Raw genomic sequence first — 17,024 nt, 5'->3', positions numbered from 1 at the left:
GAAGGATTTTCAAATGTTTTAGGAGAACTTCTGAAAATATTAGTCCATGTTAGAAACAAAATCACATACCAGAAGGGCTGCTTTTTTAGTTTAAGCTTATGATCTATCTACTCCTAATAAATGTTTTTTTTTTTAAATTAATAAAATCCTGGAATATTTACTGAGGATTGTCTATAATGACTCTTTAAATTGGAAACTTGGAATTCTTAAAAAGGTATTTCAGATGTTTGTTATTGGGGTGGTGTTTAGTATTTGGCCTCACTAGAATAATAACCCAGATTTCTAGTCATTGGAAACGTTTTTTTCTTAAAGAAAAGCATTTATTATTCATAAGATTGATGCAGCATGAAGATTCTGATGGTACTTTGCTGTGTAAGACACATGTGGTTCAGATCTATGGAGTACATAGTCACTGCTGGGCTTTTTGTGTTGTTTTGGCTCTGTCTTCAAAGTAGTTTATTATCCACCGAAAGCCTAATGAATCTATAATAAATGTTCTGCTTATTGTGTCACTTGTAGGTACTGTGGTCTTTGGAACTGGGTCACTGGATTTCTGAGGAACCGTTTGAACTTTCTAACTTCTTCCCTGCAGCTCCTGTAAGTCAGATGTTATTTTATTATGGTAAATACAATTCAGAATTCTCAGGAAATTATTATTTGCATAGATATGGACTCAAGTTTTGATTAAGTCAAGACCAGTTATGCTTGCAGTTAAAAACACATTTTCATGGAATTTTTCATAATACATTTTTATCTGTTTGTGAGAACAAATGTGGGAATGTGAGAATATTCTGCAAAAAATCGTGTGGAATGAAATCTTAAAGAATTTTAATTATGAAAGTCCTCAAGATTGAGAAAAAGAAGAAATGAAAAAGGACTAGATTCTTGAGGAGGTGGTATGATGTCTTACTTACTGCTTTAAGAAATAAAGCTGTTACTGCTTTTAGAGATAGAACTGATAGGTATAAAAGTCATGGCCTGCTGGCAACATGATGCGGTCCTTATGTTCTGATGCTCTTCCCAAATGCAGCTTCAACTTTACTGCATTTTAAATTTTAAATATTTTGAATGCTTAATGGAAGTTCTAATTTTTTAAAAGATTAAGTAACAATTAAATAGGTAATTTCAGGTTTAATTGGAAGCAGGATCATATAGATGTTGGCTTTCATTTTCAGAAAAGTTAACTGGTTTGTGACACAGTTTATGCTTTTGGAAGATTAATACTTGAAAGAGAAGTGGCAGTTTTTATCTATGACCAGGGCTGGTGTTATTTGCTGTTATTTGAAGTATGCATAGGACGTTGCCCTCTCATCACCGATTTATCTAGGTTGTTGGGTTGCTTTTATTTTCATTTTTAAGATTATCATTTTGATTTTCCCTCCACTTTATAAATATTTTCTTAAGGAGAAAAAAACATTCTTCTTGGCAAGACTCTGTTTGATATACCACATAAGGAATTGAAGTGTAAAGACACAAATCCCCCTCCTCTCTGTCATAAGAGAGTATGTGTAACTCTGTGTAACAGTGTGGCATGTCTTTGAAATGCATCTCACCTGCCGGCGTGGGCACACGGTATCAAGTATGCTGTTGCCAATTTTTCCCATCTTATCACTGGTCCACCTCAGTGTCTGCCGTGTGGTCATCGAGACATCACAGGAACTTAGGGTTTCTTCTGCAGTGGAGATATCCTCTTATTACCAGATAATGTTTTAACTTGGCACAAAGCTGTGCTCTGTTGAATTTATAAAGCCTACTTAAATGTAACAAGAGAGACTGTTCAAAGATGGGGAGGTTCTTTCCTCAATATATTTGTCGGGGAAGCACAGTGAAGTGGTAGAGAAAGTGGCATGCTGGACTCTTCCAGAGTCCATAAACTGACTCGAAACATGCAACAAATGTTAGTATTCTCAAATGAAGTTGGGGTGGAGGCATATAGAGGGAAAATAAATTACATAAGAAAAAACGGAATAAAGAAAAAACATAGTAGTAGAACCCCCTAAGGTGAAGACAGACATGAGGTAAATGCTGGTTTCAAATTTGGCCCTAAGCTTCCTAGCAGCAGCTGACTCCAAGGCAAATACGTGAGAAATGGCTTCCAAATTATAAAGCATTACACGATGTACATTAATGTTAATTGTACTATGAAAACTTCAGATGGAGTTAAAACTCTAGGGGTTTAAAGTTTTGCAGCCCTGAGCTTAAATCCATGCTCTCAGAATTTTCTGTAAAGATTTGAATTTTTTATAAACATCAGATTTTGGTTTTGTACCCCAAAATGCTTTTTTTTTTTTAAGTGTGCTGGTGGACATTAAAAAAAAAAAAAAAAAAAAGACTTTAGGAGTGAATCTAGCTTGAGAAGTATAGCTTTGTATGTGCTTTAAATAGAAGGTTTTTTTCAACCATAAACTAAACTGTAGCCTACTTCTCTAAAATATAACTTAATAGAAAAAAAAAAAGACCTTTGTAATAGAATAGTGAGGAAAAGATAGTAAAGTCTCTTTGTCATGGAATTAAATGTATAATTTTCTTCATCATTAAAAATCGAATCTTTCCTTGTCATGAGGCACAACCAGTTGTTTCAGAATCAAATCACAAAATCGTAAATATTATCATAAAGGTTAAATGTAATTATCTAATAATTTATATTTAATTACTAAAAATACCTTCATATTTAACAGCCAGGCAGAAAAAAAATAGTACAATCTTCATATAAACTGAAAGAACACACATTTCTATTAATTTCAGAGATCCTGGAAGTTTTCACCATTTAAACTTGAAATATATATTTGAGCATTAACTTAAAACTATGCTGTCAACACATTCGTAAATATGCTGATTTCAAAATGAAAGTTTAAAGCACCTAAGAGGAGGAGCAAAAATGCGTTAACTATGTTTTTTCCTTCTCCAAATATTAAACTGCAAATAAGCACTTCCCAGAAAAATCCCTGAATATATAATATATTTTTATGACTTAGAGATTTTTTTCTTCCTTTCAATTACGATAGTGATGCTGAATTCAGGACATATGGATATTTACACAATCTATAAACAGGGCTTAGAAAAATGTAGCTCCAAGGTTATCTCTACTATATAGCCTAAGTGTTCTGTTTTCCAGTTATTTACGGATGAACCCGGCACAACATTCTTGGTTGTGACAACAGAGTCTGTAAATTGTCAGTCTTAAATTTGCAGGCTTAGATTTATCTTCACATAGGCCTTCTACCAGGTCACAATACCAGGGCTGTGCGTCAGTGCATGACTGATGCGGGTTTGAGTGAGGAGGTTTACGGGGCTCTAAGCTGGAGCTCATGGATCCCTGTTGCACCGGAGCGCACGCTGCCTCTCTGAGGCGGATGAGGACACAGTATGCAGCCTTGTCTTTTAGATCTTCAGGATTAGGTCTCTGAAAATAGCGTAATTGGCCGCCACTCCTCAGGTGTGTGCAGGCATCTAGAAACCTGCTGGTCGGATCATCATGGTTGTGGCCTTAAGCGAGTAGCCTGAGCCTTTCCAGTAGTACCACTTAATACCGTTGAACTTATTCGTGTTCTGCTTCTGTGGGTAGTACATTCCGTTCAGGTTGGAGGGGCCACACGCGTCAAACCACCAGCCTGTGAAAGGGAGACGCAGGAGGGATTAGGAGCTAGGGAACCCACTCTGTCTCACCGTGGCATTAGGAGCACTTGACTCATCCCCCCTCACATTCCGTGCATTTTAAGTGGACACATGCAAAGATTCAGGGGTGTAGAATGTGCCCCACTGACAGATGAGAGCGATGGTTTTCCAGCTTTACCCAAGTTAAATCCTAGTTCCATATGGCAGATGTTTTTATGGGCTGTTGTACTCCGTTTTCCTTGTGTGGAAAGACCAGTCACCCATAGACATGCATGGCACGTCTTCCCTGGTCCCGATTTGGTGACCACCACAGTACAGTGGAAAGTGGGGATAAGTCAAAACACTGAAGAATGGATGGATAACCCTCATTGGATTACTTTCTGGTTCCAGCAACTTAGTGGGCCAGATGGATTCAGGCTTCCCTCCTTCTACCAGACATTTTTTTTTTTTTAAATGATTCCAAATTTTAAGAATTCGGGGAAGCTAGATGAAAAGGAAATCTTTAAGTCCTAGAGACAAAAAGGAAATTGAAAGCGATAGTGGTGTGCTCACTGAGGTGAGGGGAGCTGCCTGGCACAGCAGCAGGGGAGAGGGCTGGGTCTGCATGGACACCTGAATGGCCATGCTTGGGGTTTTGATGCTTTTACCTAGAAACAAGAGTGTGCCAGAAGCCCTGGTTTTCAAGAAGAAGGAGTGACCTAGATCTACATAATCTAAATAAATCTTAGAAACATTGTGTTGGGAGTACACATACAGTACGATGCCATTTATGTAAGATTTTAGGATATAGGAAAAAACAACTGTTCATGGTATCTGCATACCTAGTACAATAAATAACTAATGTGGATGGACCTGAATTCATTGCTCACCCCACAGGCAGGTATTGGCAGGACAGCTTTAGTTGTATCTGTGAAGTTTTATTTCTTTAAATAAAAAATATTTTGATGTAATGATTATATTATTATATTTACACATTGGACTGTGATGATCGATTATTTCATCCAGTTACAGCTCATGTCTTGAGCGGATTCAGATTAATGTCAATTTGATAAGAAATTTGTGTGTATTAGTCAGAATCTTTGAAAATATTCAGGAATGTTGCAGATTTATAGATCTGTCTGCCCTAGAGCCTGTTGGCTGACGTAACTATAGAATTTGCTGTCCCAGCAAAAACCTAGCTGATCATTAGGCTGGTTTGCCCAGGGCCCAGACAATGGGCTGGGGCCTGAAATCCTACTGCTTCACTTTCTCTCTTGGGCTGTGTGTTTCTCCCCAGTCTCTCCCACTTCTACTCCCAGCCCTAAATTTTGATTCGAGTAAATAAATACATTGTTTCCTTGGTTATTAATGCACTTCTCCTAGTCTCTTGAGTAGCTCATGACATACGGGTGGTCTGAAAACCACCGCCCTCTCGAGTGGACAGCTGGGTTCAGTGTGGGAATGGCAGATGGGAAAAAAGGATTCGGTGCATTTGGTCCCCCCAACCCACCCCTTTTCCCCTTTTTGTTGGCTTCAAAAAGGTTGAGGGAGACAGGCAGCTTTTACACAATCAATATAATAGCTTTCCTTCATTGAAATAATTATTGAAATAAATATGGCTAATAGAGAAGACCTGTGTTGCCAGTATATATTATGTGGATACATATAAATATATTATCTAAAGAACCACAGGACTGATTTTTTAATGGATTCTAATTCTTTCAGTATTATTTTAAAGATAGGAAAATTATTGAATTTCAAACTATTTTCATAAATAAATCTTTTCTCTTGACGGTAAATGATTCTTCACTGATGTGCAAACACATGATAAGCTTAGGTCTTGTTTATGTAGTTACCTTATATTTGTCAAATAAATTGACCACAGCTTTTACCTTTTCCTTTCCTGGGTGAGTAAAGAATGAATTTTTGGTAATATAATTTGTGGTCTCTACAAATTAAAGCCTGCCAACTTCCTGTTTGCCTTTACGTTGTTTGTATCTCAGCAGAATTTTTGTTGCTGGTTTAAGTCTTTCAGTATTTTTGAGAACTCACTTGATAGCATTTGTCAAGCTTTTTTCTTGTCTCGGTCACATTTAAGTGGTTCTGGTCATTCGATTTTTAAACTTTTAGAAATTGGAAGAGTAAATTTTCTAGCAGTTGGTCCCTGTCATTGAACTCTTAAATGTTGCTGGATACTAATCTGGCCATTTTAAGTGACTGTTAAAATAGTCTCTTGTTTCTGGGTGTGGTTTCAATTTTTTTTTAGAGCAGTCTGATATGAAAGGTAGGGAGCAAGAAGAGCATGAGCATAAACACCTTGATTTAAAGTGGACAACTGTTCATTTTAATTTGGTGCACTAAAAAGAAAAAAAAGCAGGTTGGCTAATTAGTTTCTTTGTGTTTGTAAGTATTTGCTGTATATTAATGAAATCTTTAAAGAAAGGTACCTGGAAATTCCATGTTTGCACAATGAATTATTAATTAGAAACTCTTCTATGCTAATGAATCTATGTCATTGTTTTGGTTGCCATTTTGAATTTTTAACCTTCTTAATAAAACAAAATGAAATTAAAGTGTGGCCCTGACATCTGCTGCTCAGTGAGCACCAGCTCAAGAGAGCTTGCTGGATGTCAGATGTCCCCTCTCTGTGCCAGAGTGAGGTCCTGAAGAGACACAGTTGGCCTGCTGACAATTCCAGCTCCACATCACAGTCTTAAGACTCAACAGTCTGAAAAGGTGAAAAACAAATCTCCCTACATCTAGTAAGTCTGTTTATGAAATGTGGACATTGTCACCAATCACAAGTTCAAGTCCAAATAGCCAACCTTTCACTCTATGAAATTCTTCCTTGCCAAAACAAATAGGAAGAGAGAAAAGTCATCCCACCTCCTGTGAGCATTTGTGAACATTTGCAAATACATTTGTCGTTGTCTGCATCCTTTGTGCTAAAATCATTTCCTGGTTGGCTTATGCTGCTTATTTTGCCGGCCGTGCCTGTAAGTCCTTTAAGGTGAATCCTGCAAGCATGCAAAGAAGAAAAAAGGAAAAGAAAAGAAAAGAACGTAATTGGCTTGGGCTGTTGATTTACCGTAGTGGAAAATTTTTTATAATGAAGAATTCCATTCTGCAGAAATGCATTCTGTACTGGTTGGTGTACTAATGCGTACTCTGGACAAAATATTTTTGCACTGGTATAAACAGGAACCAACTTATCATCAAATCCTTAGGCAATGAGGAATGTTTTCATGAAACCTTCAGCTCATATCACTTGCACGAGCATCAGCAGGGGCTTCAGGGCCCGCTGCTTTCAGATAAACAGGAGGGGGGGAATACAACGTGAAACGGTCCTCTTTCCAGGTCTCCAGGCATCATCCATACAGGAATGAGAGTCTTGAGATAACCAGACAGCTTCAAGCATCATGATTTTCAGTGGGGTGGTAGGGATGGACAGGCTAGTAGGCAAGGAAAGGATCATTGAATTTGGAGTAGAAACCTACAGAACTATATAGAAAATACATCCTTATGGCTGCCTTGCCTCATTTCTGTAGAGTATTGTAATAAACTCACTAGACATTGAGAAAGGAATAAATGAGGTATTAAGTTTGACACTAGATAATAGCCCGTACTTTTAGAAGATTGCAAAACTCTGGCTTGCATCAGTGATCTGTGTGCCAAGGAGGAGAGCGAAGGGAAAGAGAAAGTATGGTAACACTGCTTCAGGAGAGCCCGTGGGCAGATTGGCACAGTACAGCTCAGAGCAGGGCTTCATGTGCTGGTGGGTGGCTCTGCGGGACGTGGACTTACTGTGTGGGGACATGGGGTATGGCAGTGTGGGAGCCTGGATCATTGAGTCTTCATGACCCAGGGATCCTACAGATCGAAACCCTGTGATGTCCCAGGGAGAATTGTCCTCTGAGTCCCCAAAATGATGCTCATCTTTCATTAAACCACTACCTTGAAAGGAATATAATTTCCAAGAATTCATGTTGGAACAGAGGGTAGAGAAGAGAGGAAAGGTTCCCCAGGGACTGTCTCTAACCATTCACGGGTGTATGCATGGAATGCACGTACCAGCCCTGAGAGTCAGGCGTTTCTCCTGTTTTTATGTATAAAAATGTTGAGGTTCTGAGATAGGAGTGTGGTAGAGCTAGAATTTGCACCAGATGCATCTAACTCCTCTGTTATGGTTCTACCCTGGGGGACCTTTCCCAGGGATGTTTGCTTACTGAGGAGGGGTTATGCAAAGATGGGGGTATGGAGCATGCCAAATGGAGTTCCATAAAGTGTTGGTTCTTTTTTTTTTAAGATTTTATTTATTTATTTGACAGAGACACAGCAAGAGAGGGGACACAACACAAGCGGGGGGAGTGGGAGAAGGAGAAGCAGGCTTCCCGTGGAGCAGGGAGCCCGATGCGGGGCTCGATCCCAGGACCCTGAGATCATGACCTGAGCCGAAGGCAGACACTTAAAGACTGAGCCACCCAGGTGCCCCCATAAAGTGTTGGTTCTAAGTGGCTTTTGTGTTAAAGACTTAGATTTAAAATTGTTTTTAGTACTGTAGCCCTAGAAACCCCCATCATAAGGCACTGGCTGAATTTCTGAATTTCAGTGTTATCCTCATATTTCAAAAATGACCCTGGTCCCTGGCACAGCCTCTAATTACCTGCTGCAAAGCATTTATGTAAGTTCTACTCATCCCTGGGATTTTGAAACACTTTAATTTCTTTCCAGGCCTTTCTCATTAATCACAGATAGGGTTGAGATAAACCACTCTGCTTGTCCTTACTCCTTTCTAGCCTCTTCTCCCCTTACAACAACGTCAGTTCTCGTGGGACTCATGAAACGTCCCCAAAGTGAAGCAGAATCTGGGAGAACGCTATCTTTTATTTGTCTTTATGAGAAAGGTTGTATCATTTTTAGATCCTTCTCTTATAGGGCCCCCTGGTTTATAGTTGGTTTCTTTTAAATTTGGTTATTAAGAATAACCACATTTCTTGAAATTGCTTTATATTGCTATCAGTTTGAATTTATAGAACAGTGGAATGTAAGAAGCAACATCAGCATTGAATAATGAAATCTGCATGTTTGATTAGAGCTGCCAGAATGTTTGCGAAGAGTGACCAGTCTTCAAGGTTTAACACACAAGCAGTTTTTAGTTTTAGCAAAAAAAAAAAAAAAAAATTCTGTCGATGCATTTGTCCTTCCCTCATGACATTTATTTTTCAGTTTTCCAGCATTTGGGGGACACTTCTTTGGAAAAAACCCAAGTCCGTGGCTGCAGACAGTGGTACTCTGAGACCCCTGTGTTGTTTACTGAGCCATGTCAGTCCCTTATCACACCGCCGTGTTTTACTGGGACAGTCATGGTTTCTATGTGGTATCTGCCGTATCCCGCCACATAGATTAAACCGAGCTTTAAATGAATGTGTGCTCTTTTAAATGGCGTCTGCCAAAACTGATCGCATTTCTAAAGGAAGTATCTGTTAAGAACCATCTCAGTTTAAAATATTTTTATAATGTCAGCATACAAGGGTAATGACCCATTTTGTAAAATCTCCTTATATAAAGTCTAATCCTTAATTTTTGTGTTTCTTTCTTTTTTTTAATTTTTTTTTTTTTTTCAATTCGTCTGTTGTAAATTCCTAACTGTTGCCAGTTGGAAAAATATTTAGCTTGGAGGTAAAACAATGACCAAACACTCGTGTCTAAAAATTCATTGAAGTTTTGATCTCTTTGGAGTGAACTTGGGGCTGCCGCGAGGCCCAAACACCTATCTTTTCATTCATCTGCGTCGTTCCCTCTCCAAGGAGCCCTGCTCTCTCCATAATGAGGATCGGTGGGCTGTGTTTCACTGACTGCTTAAAAGTCATGTCAGTGCTCGTGGTACATTACCATCTTCAAAATTTTGACCCCACCCCCGCCCCCGTTTCTAAAGCAGGACCTACTGGACGTTATATGGTTCTCAGGTAGTTGAGGCAAAAGCTGTTCACCTTGTGTTTCTGTGCTGTTCATCCACTGTGACCCCTAGGAAGCCAGCTCAAGGACTTTGCAATCATGTTTATTTTCCAGGCTGTTCGGATTTTGGATTTTCTGTTGAGCAGAGGGTCTGAGTTGGGTGTTAATGAGATTTAGGTGGGACCGTAGGCCACATATGACTGTTTCCTGGGATGTTCCTACTGAACTTGGTTGATTTCTGACCCCAGGACGGGTACTTTCATGATGTGTGTGCCTGTGCTCTTGAGACTCCGTCAGGGCTGTGTTGGTGTCTGAATCTGAGGCCCATTCCCATGGTGCCACCCTCCGGCCTTGCACGTGGGTTTCTGGGCACCTCCTTCCACGAGGCCACGTGCAGGGATGTGCTTTTTCCTGCCATACACGGTCGCTTGTCAGGCACCAGTCTTTCAGTGCCTCCGCTGCTCTCCGCCTCTACTCTCTTTCCGGCTTTAGAGCCAGAAACTAAATTCTGAGTCAGGGATGCCCATGCTTGTCTTGGAACATTCAACACGAGTGCCGCCAAATGCGTGGGGCAAGGCAAATACTAAGGGAGGGCTGTGAATCGGCTGTTGTTTCTACGGCAGAGAGTAAAGGACTTGCATGACTAACCCTCCCACCTAACTCTGCTACTTTTAAACTTGGTAACTCTTCCTGACTTTGGGATGGAACATAACAATCAAGTGTGCTTTAAGTGCAGAAAGATATATTCAACTGTTAAAACCTTTTAGAAGAAAACCACATAGTCGTAGGTAGACCTCTGTTATGATATTGGCATGACATTTTCTAATACGGACACAGCATTCACACATTTTATAAATACTTGTTGAATGCCCGTTATCTGCCAGGCAGGGTTCATCTATGCTTTGAGGATACACAGCAGAGACAACAAACAAAATGCTGTCTGTCCTTGTGACGTTTTCCTTGTATCATTAAAACCAAGTTAGAATTTTAAAACTAGACGAACTTCCTGAAAGACAGCATAGAACTGTAAGAAACGAGATGTTTTTCCATTTAGGGTATCCTCCGAGTACTTCAGATCCTGGTTAATGCAGTGGGGCTATCACTTTATGGAATGCTCACCCAGCAAATCTGTTAATGTTTTTCAGTTACATACAACTCACCTGTAATTAAGTTCTTCACCGGAGAGATAGAAATGTTCATACAGTGAGTAGGCCTCGTTCCCTTCCCAGTCTTTAAGGTGTATTTTAAGCACATAGGGCTGTTGATTGGTCACTTGGGAAACAAACTCATTTCCCAGCCAGTGTTCACCGGAAGGGTTCCCAAATCCCTGCAACCCAAGTGGTAAAATTCAGTCATCTCATTTATTTGTTTTTTCTTCACGTATTTGAAATCAATAGTCTATCCGTTTAACATGGGATGACTGCCAAATATTCAGCAGAAATTCTTTCCTGCCCTCTGAAAATTTGGGGTCTTCCATATAAGAAAGATTTTTTTAAAGGTCAGTTTTAAGAAACCAAGCTTCTACTGAAAGAAAATTAGGACTAGAGTAATTAGAACTACTTTGGGGAATCACCAATAGAAACATGAGCGTAAACAGCTCGGTTTATTGACATGGGAAGTTCTGTGAAACTGTTGGCTTACTGAAAAACGCTGAGCCTGCCATTAAAAATAAGCCTCGCACTTGCATGCCTTTGTTTTGATATATAGTTTACTTTACATTGACAGGGTCATTCGTTAGTGGGGAGACCGAGACACCAGTTAAGAGGAACGCTTTGATAACAACAGTTGTCAACAGTCATTGGTTAGTTTTGGATTTGTGGGGAAGGTTCTGCAGATTTTGAAAGTTAGTTTTCACAAAGAAAATTATTTTCAGATGGCTTAAAGACTATTCATACCACTTTATATTCTTTCCAAGTCCTCTGAAAATCAACACTGCCATCTTCACGCCGCTGAATGACCGTCCACCCGCCTCCAGAGGTTTCCATGTCGCAGTATGCCTGCCAATGGGAAGCGCACAGTTACTGCGTGGGAAACACCAATGAGTCAGGGCTATGTCTGAACTCACAGAAACAAGACAGTTGTGGATACCTACAAAATGACTTGTGCTGATGGGGTTCCCCAGGGTAAATCTTTGTGGTCTTCCAAGAAGCAGATGGTTTTAAATGAATTGAAAACCATGAATTTAAAATGATGATGAAAAATAAGCAGTAATATAACACGATTTTAATGTCAATGAGAATAGGACTTTCTTGTCATCATCTGTTCTGGGCTAAAGACCCACCCCAATCGCTGATCCAGAGATCGTTGTTTCTTAGAGATTTATTGTGATTGGGACATCTTGGTGGTTTGGCCCCAAACCTCATCTCCAACCTGTAGAAATCTACAAGCTGGTGTTCCCGACTCCAGAAACCTTTATGGTACTTGCCCGTCCCTACTAACTCCTCAGAGAGTTGTGTAGAAGGAGTACTTTTGCACTGTAGGGTTTCCAAGACCCCTGTTATGTTATGCTGTGGGGTTAGAAGGCTTCTTCCATGTGGGAGAAAAGTCGGATTTCTAGGTTCGTCCCTCAGTATGAGAGATCTGAGGCCCCTGGGTACCCAGAATGTTGTATGTGACCTGAGAGTAGCCTGGCAGCTCTGCCCCACAGATCAAGCCTTCAAGCTTCTTTGCACTTTGCTCACTGCCTATGGTATTTCTCCTCCTTGCTTTTTTTATTTTTGCTTTTAAACTGGCTTGGTGGGTTTAAACTTTGTCCAGAACACAGAATTCCTTCTTGGGCCAGGAGCATGCAATGCTCACTTTCCACTCAGCAGGAGTTTTATTATGAAATTAAAAACCCCTGCAAATAAGATTACATAAATAGTTTTAAATAATGAGATTATAGTAGAACGAAAAATTTTCCCAGAAATTCTGTTAAGATAGAATTTCCTACAGCATACGAGGTAGTAAATATGAACGTTATCACTCAAAACAAATTAGAAATAGTCTTCCTCTGCTGTTTTCCTCAGTCTTTTGGGGAAATAATGGAGATAATTTTGGCAGAGTAAGTTTAAATGTGAACTATTCTGCATTTGTGAGTTAAAATCCTAAAGAATGGGGGATAAAAGAGAACCAAGAGCACACCCAGACCCAGTCTTTCATTTTCAGTGCCTTGTCTGATGTCTCATTGCTAATGAGACAGAGAGCTGCCCTTGGAACCCAGCCCCCCATTCTCTAGCAGATTTCCCTCCACCGCTCTTCCCACCTCTCTCCACAAAGGTCCCTTGGCCTATATTATTTTCCCTGATGATCCTTACGTTTGGGAACATATGTTCCATTATAGAAGATGGCATTTATTAAGAGTAAAATGATTTCCCCATTTTAAATTAACCAGACAAATAAAATTGACCTGCTTAAGGTGACCCCTTATTATCTCCCTGTATTGATATTATTCTTATCGTTAATTATTTTGTTATCATTGGTATGCACCACTCTGTTCCAAGGACTGCACTGGGTACTTGGCATATATTATATGCAATCTTGAAGCAACTCTGCTGTGATACTGTAATTCTGCATTTGTGAAAGGAGGAAGGATTTAGTGAAAATATTTAGTAAAGTTAGATTAATTTGACCAGAGTCATTCAGTTATTAAGTGGAATATAGGACTTGAATAAGATCTCTTAAATTCCTCATTCTGTACCTTCTTTTCTACCATAGTAGGCTGCCAAAAACAGAGAAACTTGACCCTTTTGTTAATAGGCCAGTCCCTCAGTGCAGCTCCAAGTTGAAATCAGTTCATTTATAATACTGCCTCTGATTTGCCTGTGGTCCACCCAATGGTCAATACTGCTCACTTCTCTCAATATGTCTTCTAAAAAAAAAAAAAAAAGTTTAGTAAACTAGCTGAATAAGCTAGTTTAAGGAGTTTTGTGTGTACAGACCAGTTATTTCCTCTGTATCCTAAATGGCATGCTGGTGGGTGGAAAGACCGGATATGGTTTCTAGCGAGCCTATGCTTGTTCCAAGAATATTTGATTCTTTGCTGTCAAGATCACCGTTATAAAGTCACGGATACTTAAATCACAGAAGAAGTTTGTCTTCGTGCGAAAATCAGAGTCCAAACTAGCTGAGAGTCACCGCCCACGTGGAAATGGGTTGAGCCCTACCGTTGTCTAAGTCCACCAGGGACAACGATGAGATGATTAGGACATTCCCTTAATATCTCTTTGTTCCGATAAAAAGAAAAAAGGAACAAAGAGTTCATAGAAACTGAAGTATCATGGTTAACTGAGTCGTGAAACTTTCAGAGGAAGATAGTGTTCAAAGAGAGTTGTCCACGTAGCCAGAGGGCACTGAGTGAAAATGATGAAATGGATTATCTCAGCATCAGGAAAGCGGACTTCCTCAGAGAATGGCCAAGACCTCAGCGCTCCAGCTACCACAAACCTGAGGGCGGTTAGTGCTTTTGTTAGCATACTGTTGCATGGTTCAGGGAGCTGGTGTCTTGCTCTAAAACTTGAAGACTTTCAGTGTATAATGCCTGATTTAAATGTCATGCTTCGGTTCGGAGGCCATGGTGAATGGCTGATGAAACACTAATCACACAGATAAATACTAGGAGACAGGTACCCTGTGACATTTGGGGAAGGAAATTATTATGTCTCTGAGCAGCAAAAACAAACTCAAATGCCTTTGATGCAGTTTTTATCTTTTGCAGAAACCTAATGAATTTTTCAAAAATAAAGTTGAAACACGTAGGCCCTTTTGGAAAAGGTCGGCCCAAAGATCTGTTGGGCATTGTTTTCCTGAATTAGATGAAACAGGGCAAAAATGGCTGCCCTTTCATGCAGAGACGTTGTCTCATAGTCTTTGGGGGCAGTCAAAATGGTAAACAATTCCCATTTCTCAAATAGATGGTTAAGTACTAAGTCCTGTCCTAAGTGCTGTATATGCATTGTCACCTCAGAATCGCTCTGTAAGACTAGGGTTACTTCATCGCATTACAGATTAGGAAACTGAGGCCTCACACAGGGTAAATGATGTGCTCAGAGGCACAAATACGCAGAGCCGGAACATAAACTCAAGTCTCTCAGACTTCCCCGCCCCCCGCCCCGATCAGATTGTGAATTATGGGATCTTAAGTCTGGAAGGGAATCTAGAATCTGGAGTTAATCTGGGCCATTTATTTTAGAGATGAGAAACTTGAGGTTTGGTAAGATTGTTGTTTTCTGCTGTGTCGATGAGTTATTTGTACTGCAAATGTTTAAAAGAAATATAAATCCTAATGTTTCCAACCATGACCTGAGACTCACGTCGTCCCACAGTATTATATATTTTCGTCTTGTTGTTTCAGTGAGGCCATTGGGCTGACATAGTGCTCTGGGGTGGGAGCATTGCACCGAGTCAGGAGAACATTTATAGAGCAGTTGGTTGGTGCTGTGTTATCGGCGGTTGCCCTCTGGATTTGCAAAACATTCACATTGCACCGATATCCTCTGTCCCCCTCCTGCTGCCACCCCTGTCCCCATTGCTCTAGGCCAAGAAGAGACGAACATCTGGTGACAGACAGTAGTGTACAGAGGGTTGTTATGAAAACCAGATTGCAAAGGGGATTGAGAGCCTTCCTACAGGATTTGTTCGTTACTTTCTCATCTGCAGCAGACTATTTATGTTTTGTTTTGTTTTTTTCTTCCCGCTAATGCACTGCTTCTAGAGCACTGGGTACATTAACTGATTTCCAAGGTTGATTTAAAGCAGCATGAATGAATTAGAAAGATTTTCTTTGGAAAGTATTATCTTCAATAGCACAATATTTATCTTTTAAATTCATAATCAAAGTATATGTTACTGTTTCAAATTCTATGTCCTTAAACCCTTAATGCTTAGATTTTTGAAAGTGCTTTCTCTTATTAGCATTTTAAATACTGAGGATAATACTGAGTTCAAAGAGATAATGGTTCCAGGAACCTCTAAAATTTCCATTTTTATACAGTATCGATGGCCTTTTCTGTAAGTGTTTAGTTTACATTGGTTCAACTTGTAGCAGTTACAATGAGATGCAGACATATTTATAAGCATATAATATATGCAGTCATCTGATAATTATGTAGCACTTCACACGAATCTCCTGTAATATTTTGCCTTATCAGACCTCTCTGAGAAGCCACATTGTAATATTCCCTGGGGCTGTGGTTTTTTTCCCCCCTCATCTAAAGCTCAGTGTCTCCCAGAGCAACATCAGGAGCCATGCTCACTGAGTAATCCAGAATAACTAAGAATAATTGAGTTAAGCTATGTACTAACTTTTCCTGATGGTAAGTTCTAGTTGTTGGTTCAATTTGCACAAAGTAATTGGGCTTATGCCTTGAAATAAACTCCAAATACTTGAGAAGAAAATGAGCCACACTCTTTGATGGTGTGTTTTAAGTCTTCCAGCCTACATTAGTTGGGGTACGAATAGCCAACCCCAGCAATCCTCATAGTGTGGCCTGCAGACTCCTGGGGGTCCCTGAGACCCTTGCTGCAAGTCCACAAGGCTGACACTGTTTCCATAATGACACTGAGACCTTTTTGGCATTTGACACTGTGACAGCGTTCGCACTGATGGGGCAGAATCGCTGGGGGGGGGGGGGGGAGACTGCCAGCACCCGAGAATGAATGAAGGGAATAGCCCACCCTATATTTGAGTCACTGTATGCTCTAGGCACACCCTCGCAACTGGGGAAAAAATAAGTCGATTTCACTTTGGGATATCTTTGACAAAGCAGTAAAAACCACTAATTTTAGTAAGTCTCTCCTGCTGAGGATGTGTCTGTCCTCTTATATGTTCTATGATGAAATGTGAAATGTCTGTACATCACTTCTGCAAACCGAGGTACCGTGGTTGTGTCCAAGGAAAGCTTTTTGTCTGTTTTCGCTATGAGCTAAATGAGACTTTTTTTGCTGGAATACCAGTGCTCCTTGAAAAAACAACTGAAGTACAAATTATTTGGTTATTTGAACTCTAGTATTTGGAGGATATTTTCTTGAAAAGCAATGAAATGAGTTTGATACCTGAAGAGAAACAATTGACAGCATGACAATTAAGTCAAATGCAAGGAGAAAATGAGAATGACGTATCTTCTCATGATGCCATAGAAACTTCTACGTCATTGACATCCCCGGTTTGTATGTGTATGTGGTGACTGGATGTGGAGCCCTCGGCAGGTGTTTTGTGTGAGGCAGACGCTCCGTGAATGTTTGTTGCTTGGCTCTGCATGAAGTTGGGAAGGGTCTGGGTGTGTGAACTGCATTATGTGGTTCCTCTGCTTCTCAAATAACCTGTTTACAGCCAGGCAGCTGAAGCCAGGAGACTAACACCGTACCTTGATCTCCTCTGTGGAATTAGGGAACGTGAGCGTGTAGATGCCGTTGGTTGTCAGTCCTGACTTGAATACTTCCGCACAGTCTCTGAAAATGACTTGCTCTTCCTTAACATCAAAGGAGTTCTTAGCTGC

General features: G+C 40.1%; 2 protein-coding genes across 9 annotated transcripts in view; one reads left to right on the top strand and one right to left on the bottom strand.

The window, feature by feature from the left end:
* The window catches only part of MCPH1 (microcephalin 1), a 251,872-nt gene that overhangs the window by 121,141 nt on the left and 113,707 nt on the right, over positions 1-17,024 (top strand). For all 4 annotated transcript variants that reach the window (XM_036081511.2, XM_036081508.2, XM_078069885.1 and 1 more), the window contains exon 12: positions 520-597. In XM_036081511.2, coding sequence (XP_035937404.1) covers positions 520-597 — 78 coding nt within the window. The remainder of the gene's footprint in view (positions 1-519; positions 598-17,024) is intronic.
* ANGPT2 (angiopoietin 2) overlaps positions 1-17,024 on the bottom strand; it is a 62,961-nt gene that overhangs the window by 4,737 nt on the left and 41,200 nt on the right. Inside the window, exons 5-9 of one of the 5 annotated variants that reach the window (XM_036081514.2) lie at positions 16,893-17,023; positions 11,445-11,546; positions 10,710-10,876; positions 6,481-6,611; positions 1,785-3,611 (exon numbers count right to left, since the gene is read on the bottom strand). In XM_036081514.2, the coding sequence (XP_035937407.1) occupies positions 3,451-3,611; positions 6,481-6,611; positions 10,710-10,876; positions 11,445-11,546; positions 16,893-17,023 (692 nt within the window). In that variant the 3' untranslated portion in view covers positions 1,785-3,450. Of the gene's footprint in view, positions 1-790; positions 1,673-1,784; positions 3,612-6,480; positions 6,612-10,709; positions 10,877-11,444; positions 11,547-16,892; position 17,024 lie in introns of those variants that run through there. The other 4 variants (XM_036081515.2, XR_013446677.1, XM_078069887.1 and 1 more) reach the window with 4 other exon arrangements.

The sequence above is a fragment of the Halichoerus grypus genome, chromosome 3, assembly GCF_964656455.1.
Source record: "Halichoerus grypus chromosome 3, mHalGry1.hap1.1, whole genome shotgun sequence".
In the NCBI taxonomy this organism is placed as follows: Eukaryota; Metazoa; Chordata; class Mammalia; order Carnivora; family Phocidae; genus Halichoerus; species Halichoerus grypus.
Note: the sequence above shows the minus strand (reverse complement) of the source record. Positions and strands in the feature narration are given on the sequence as shown.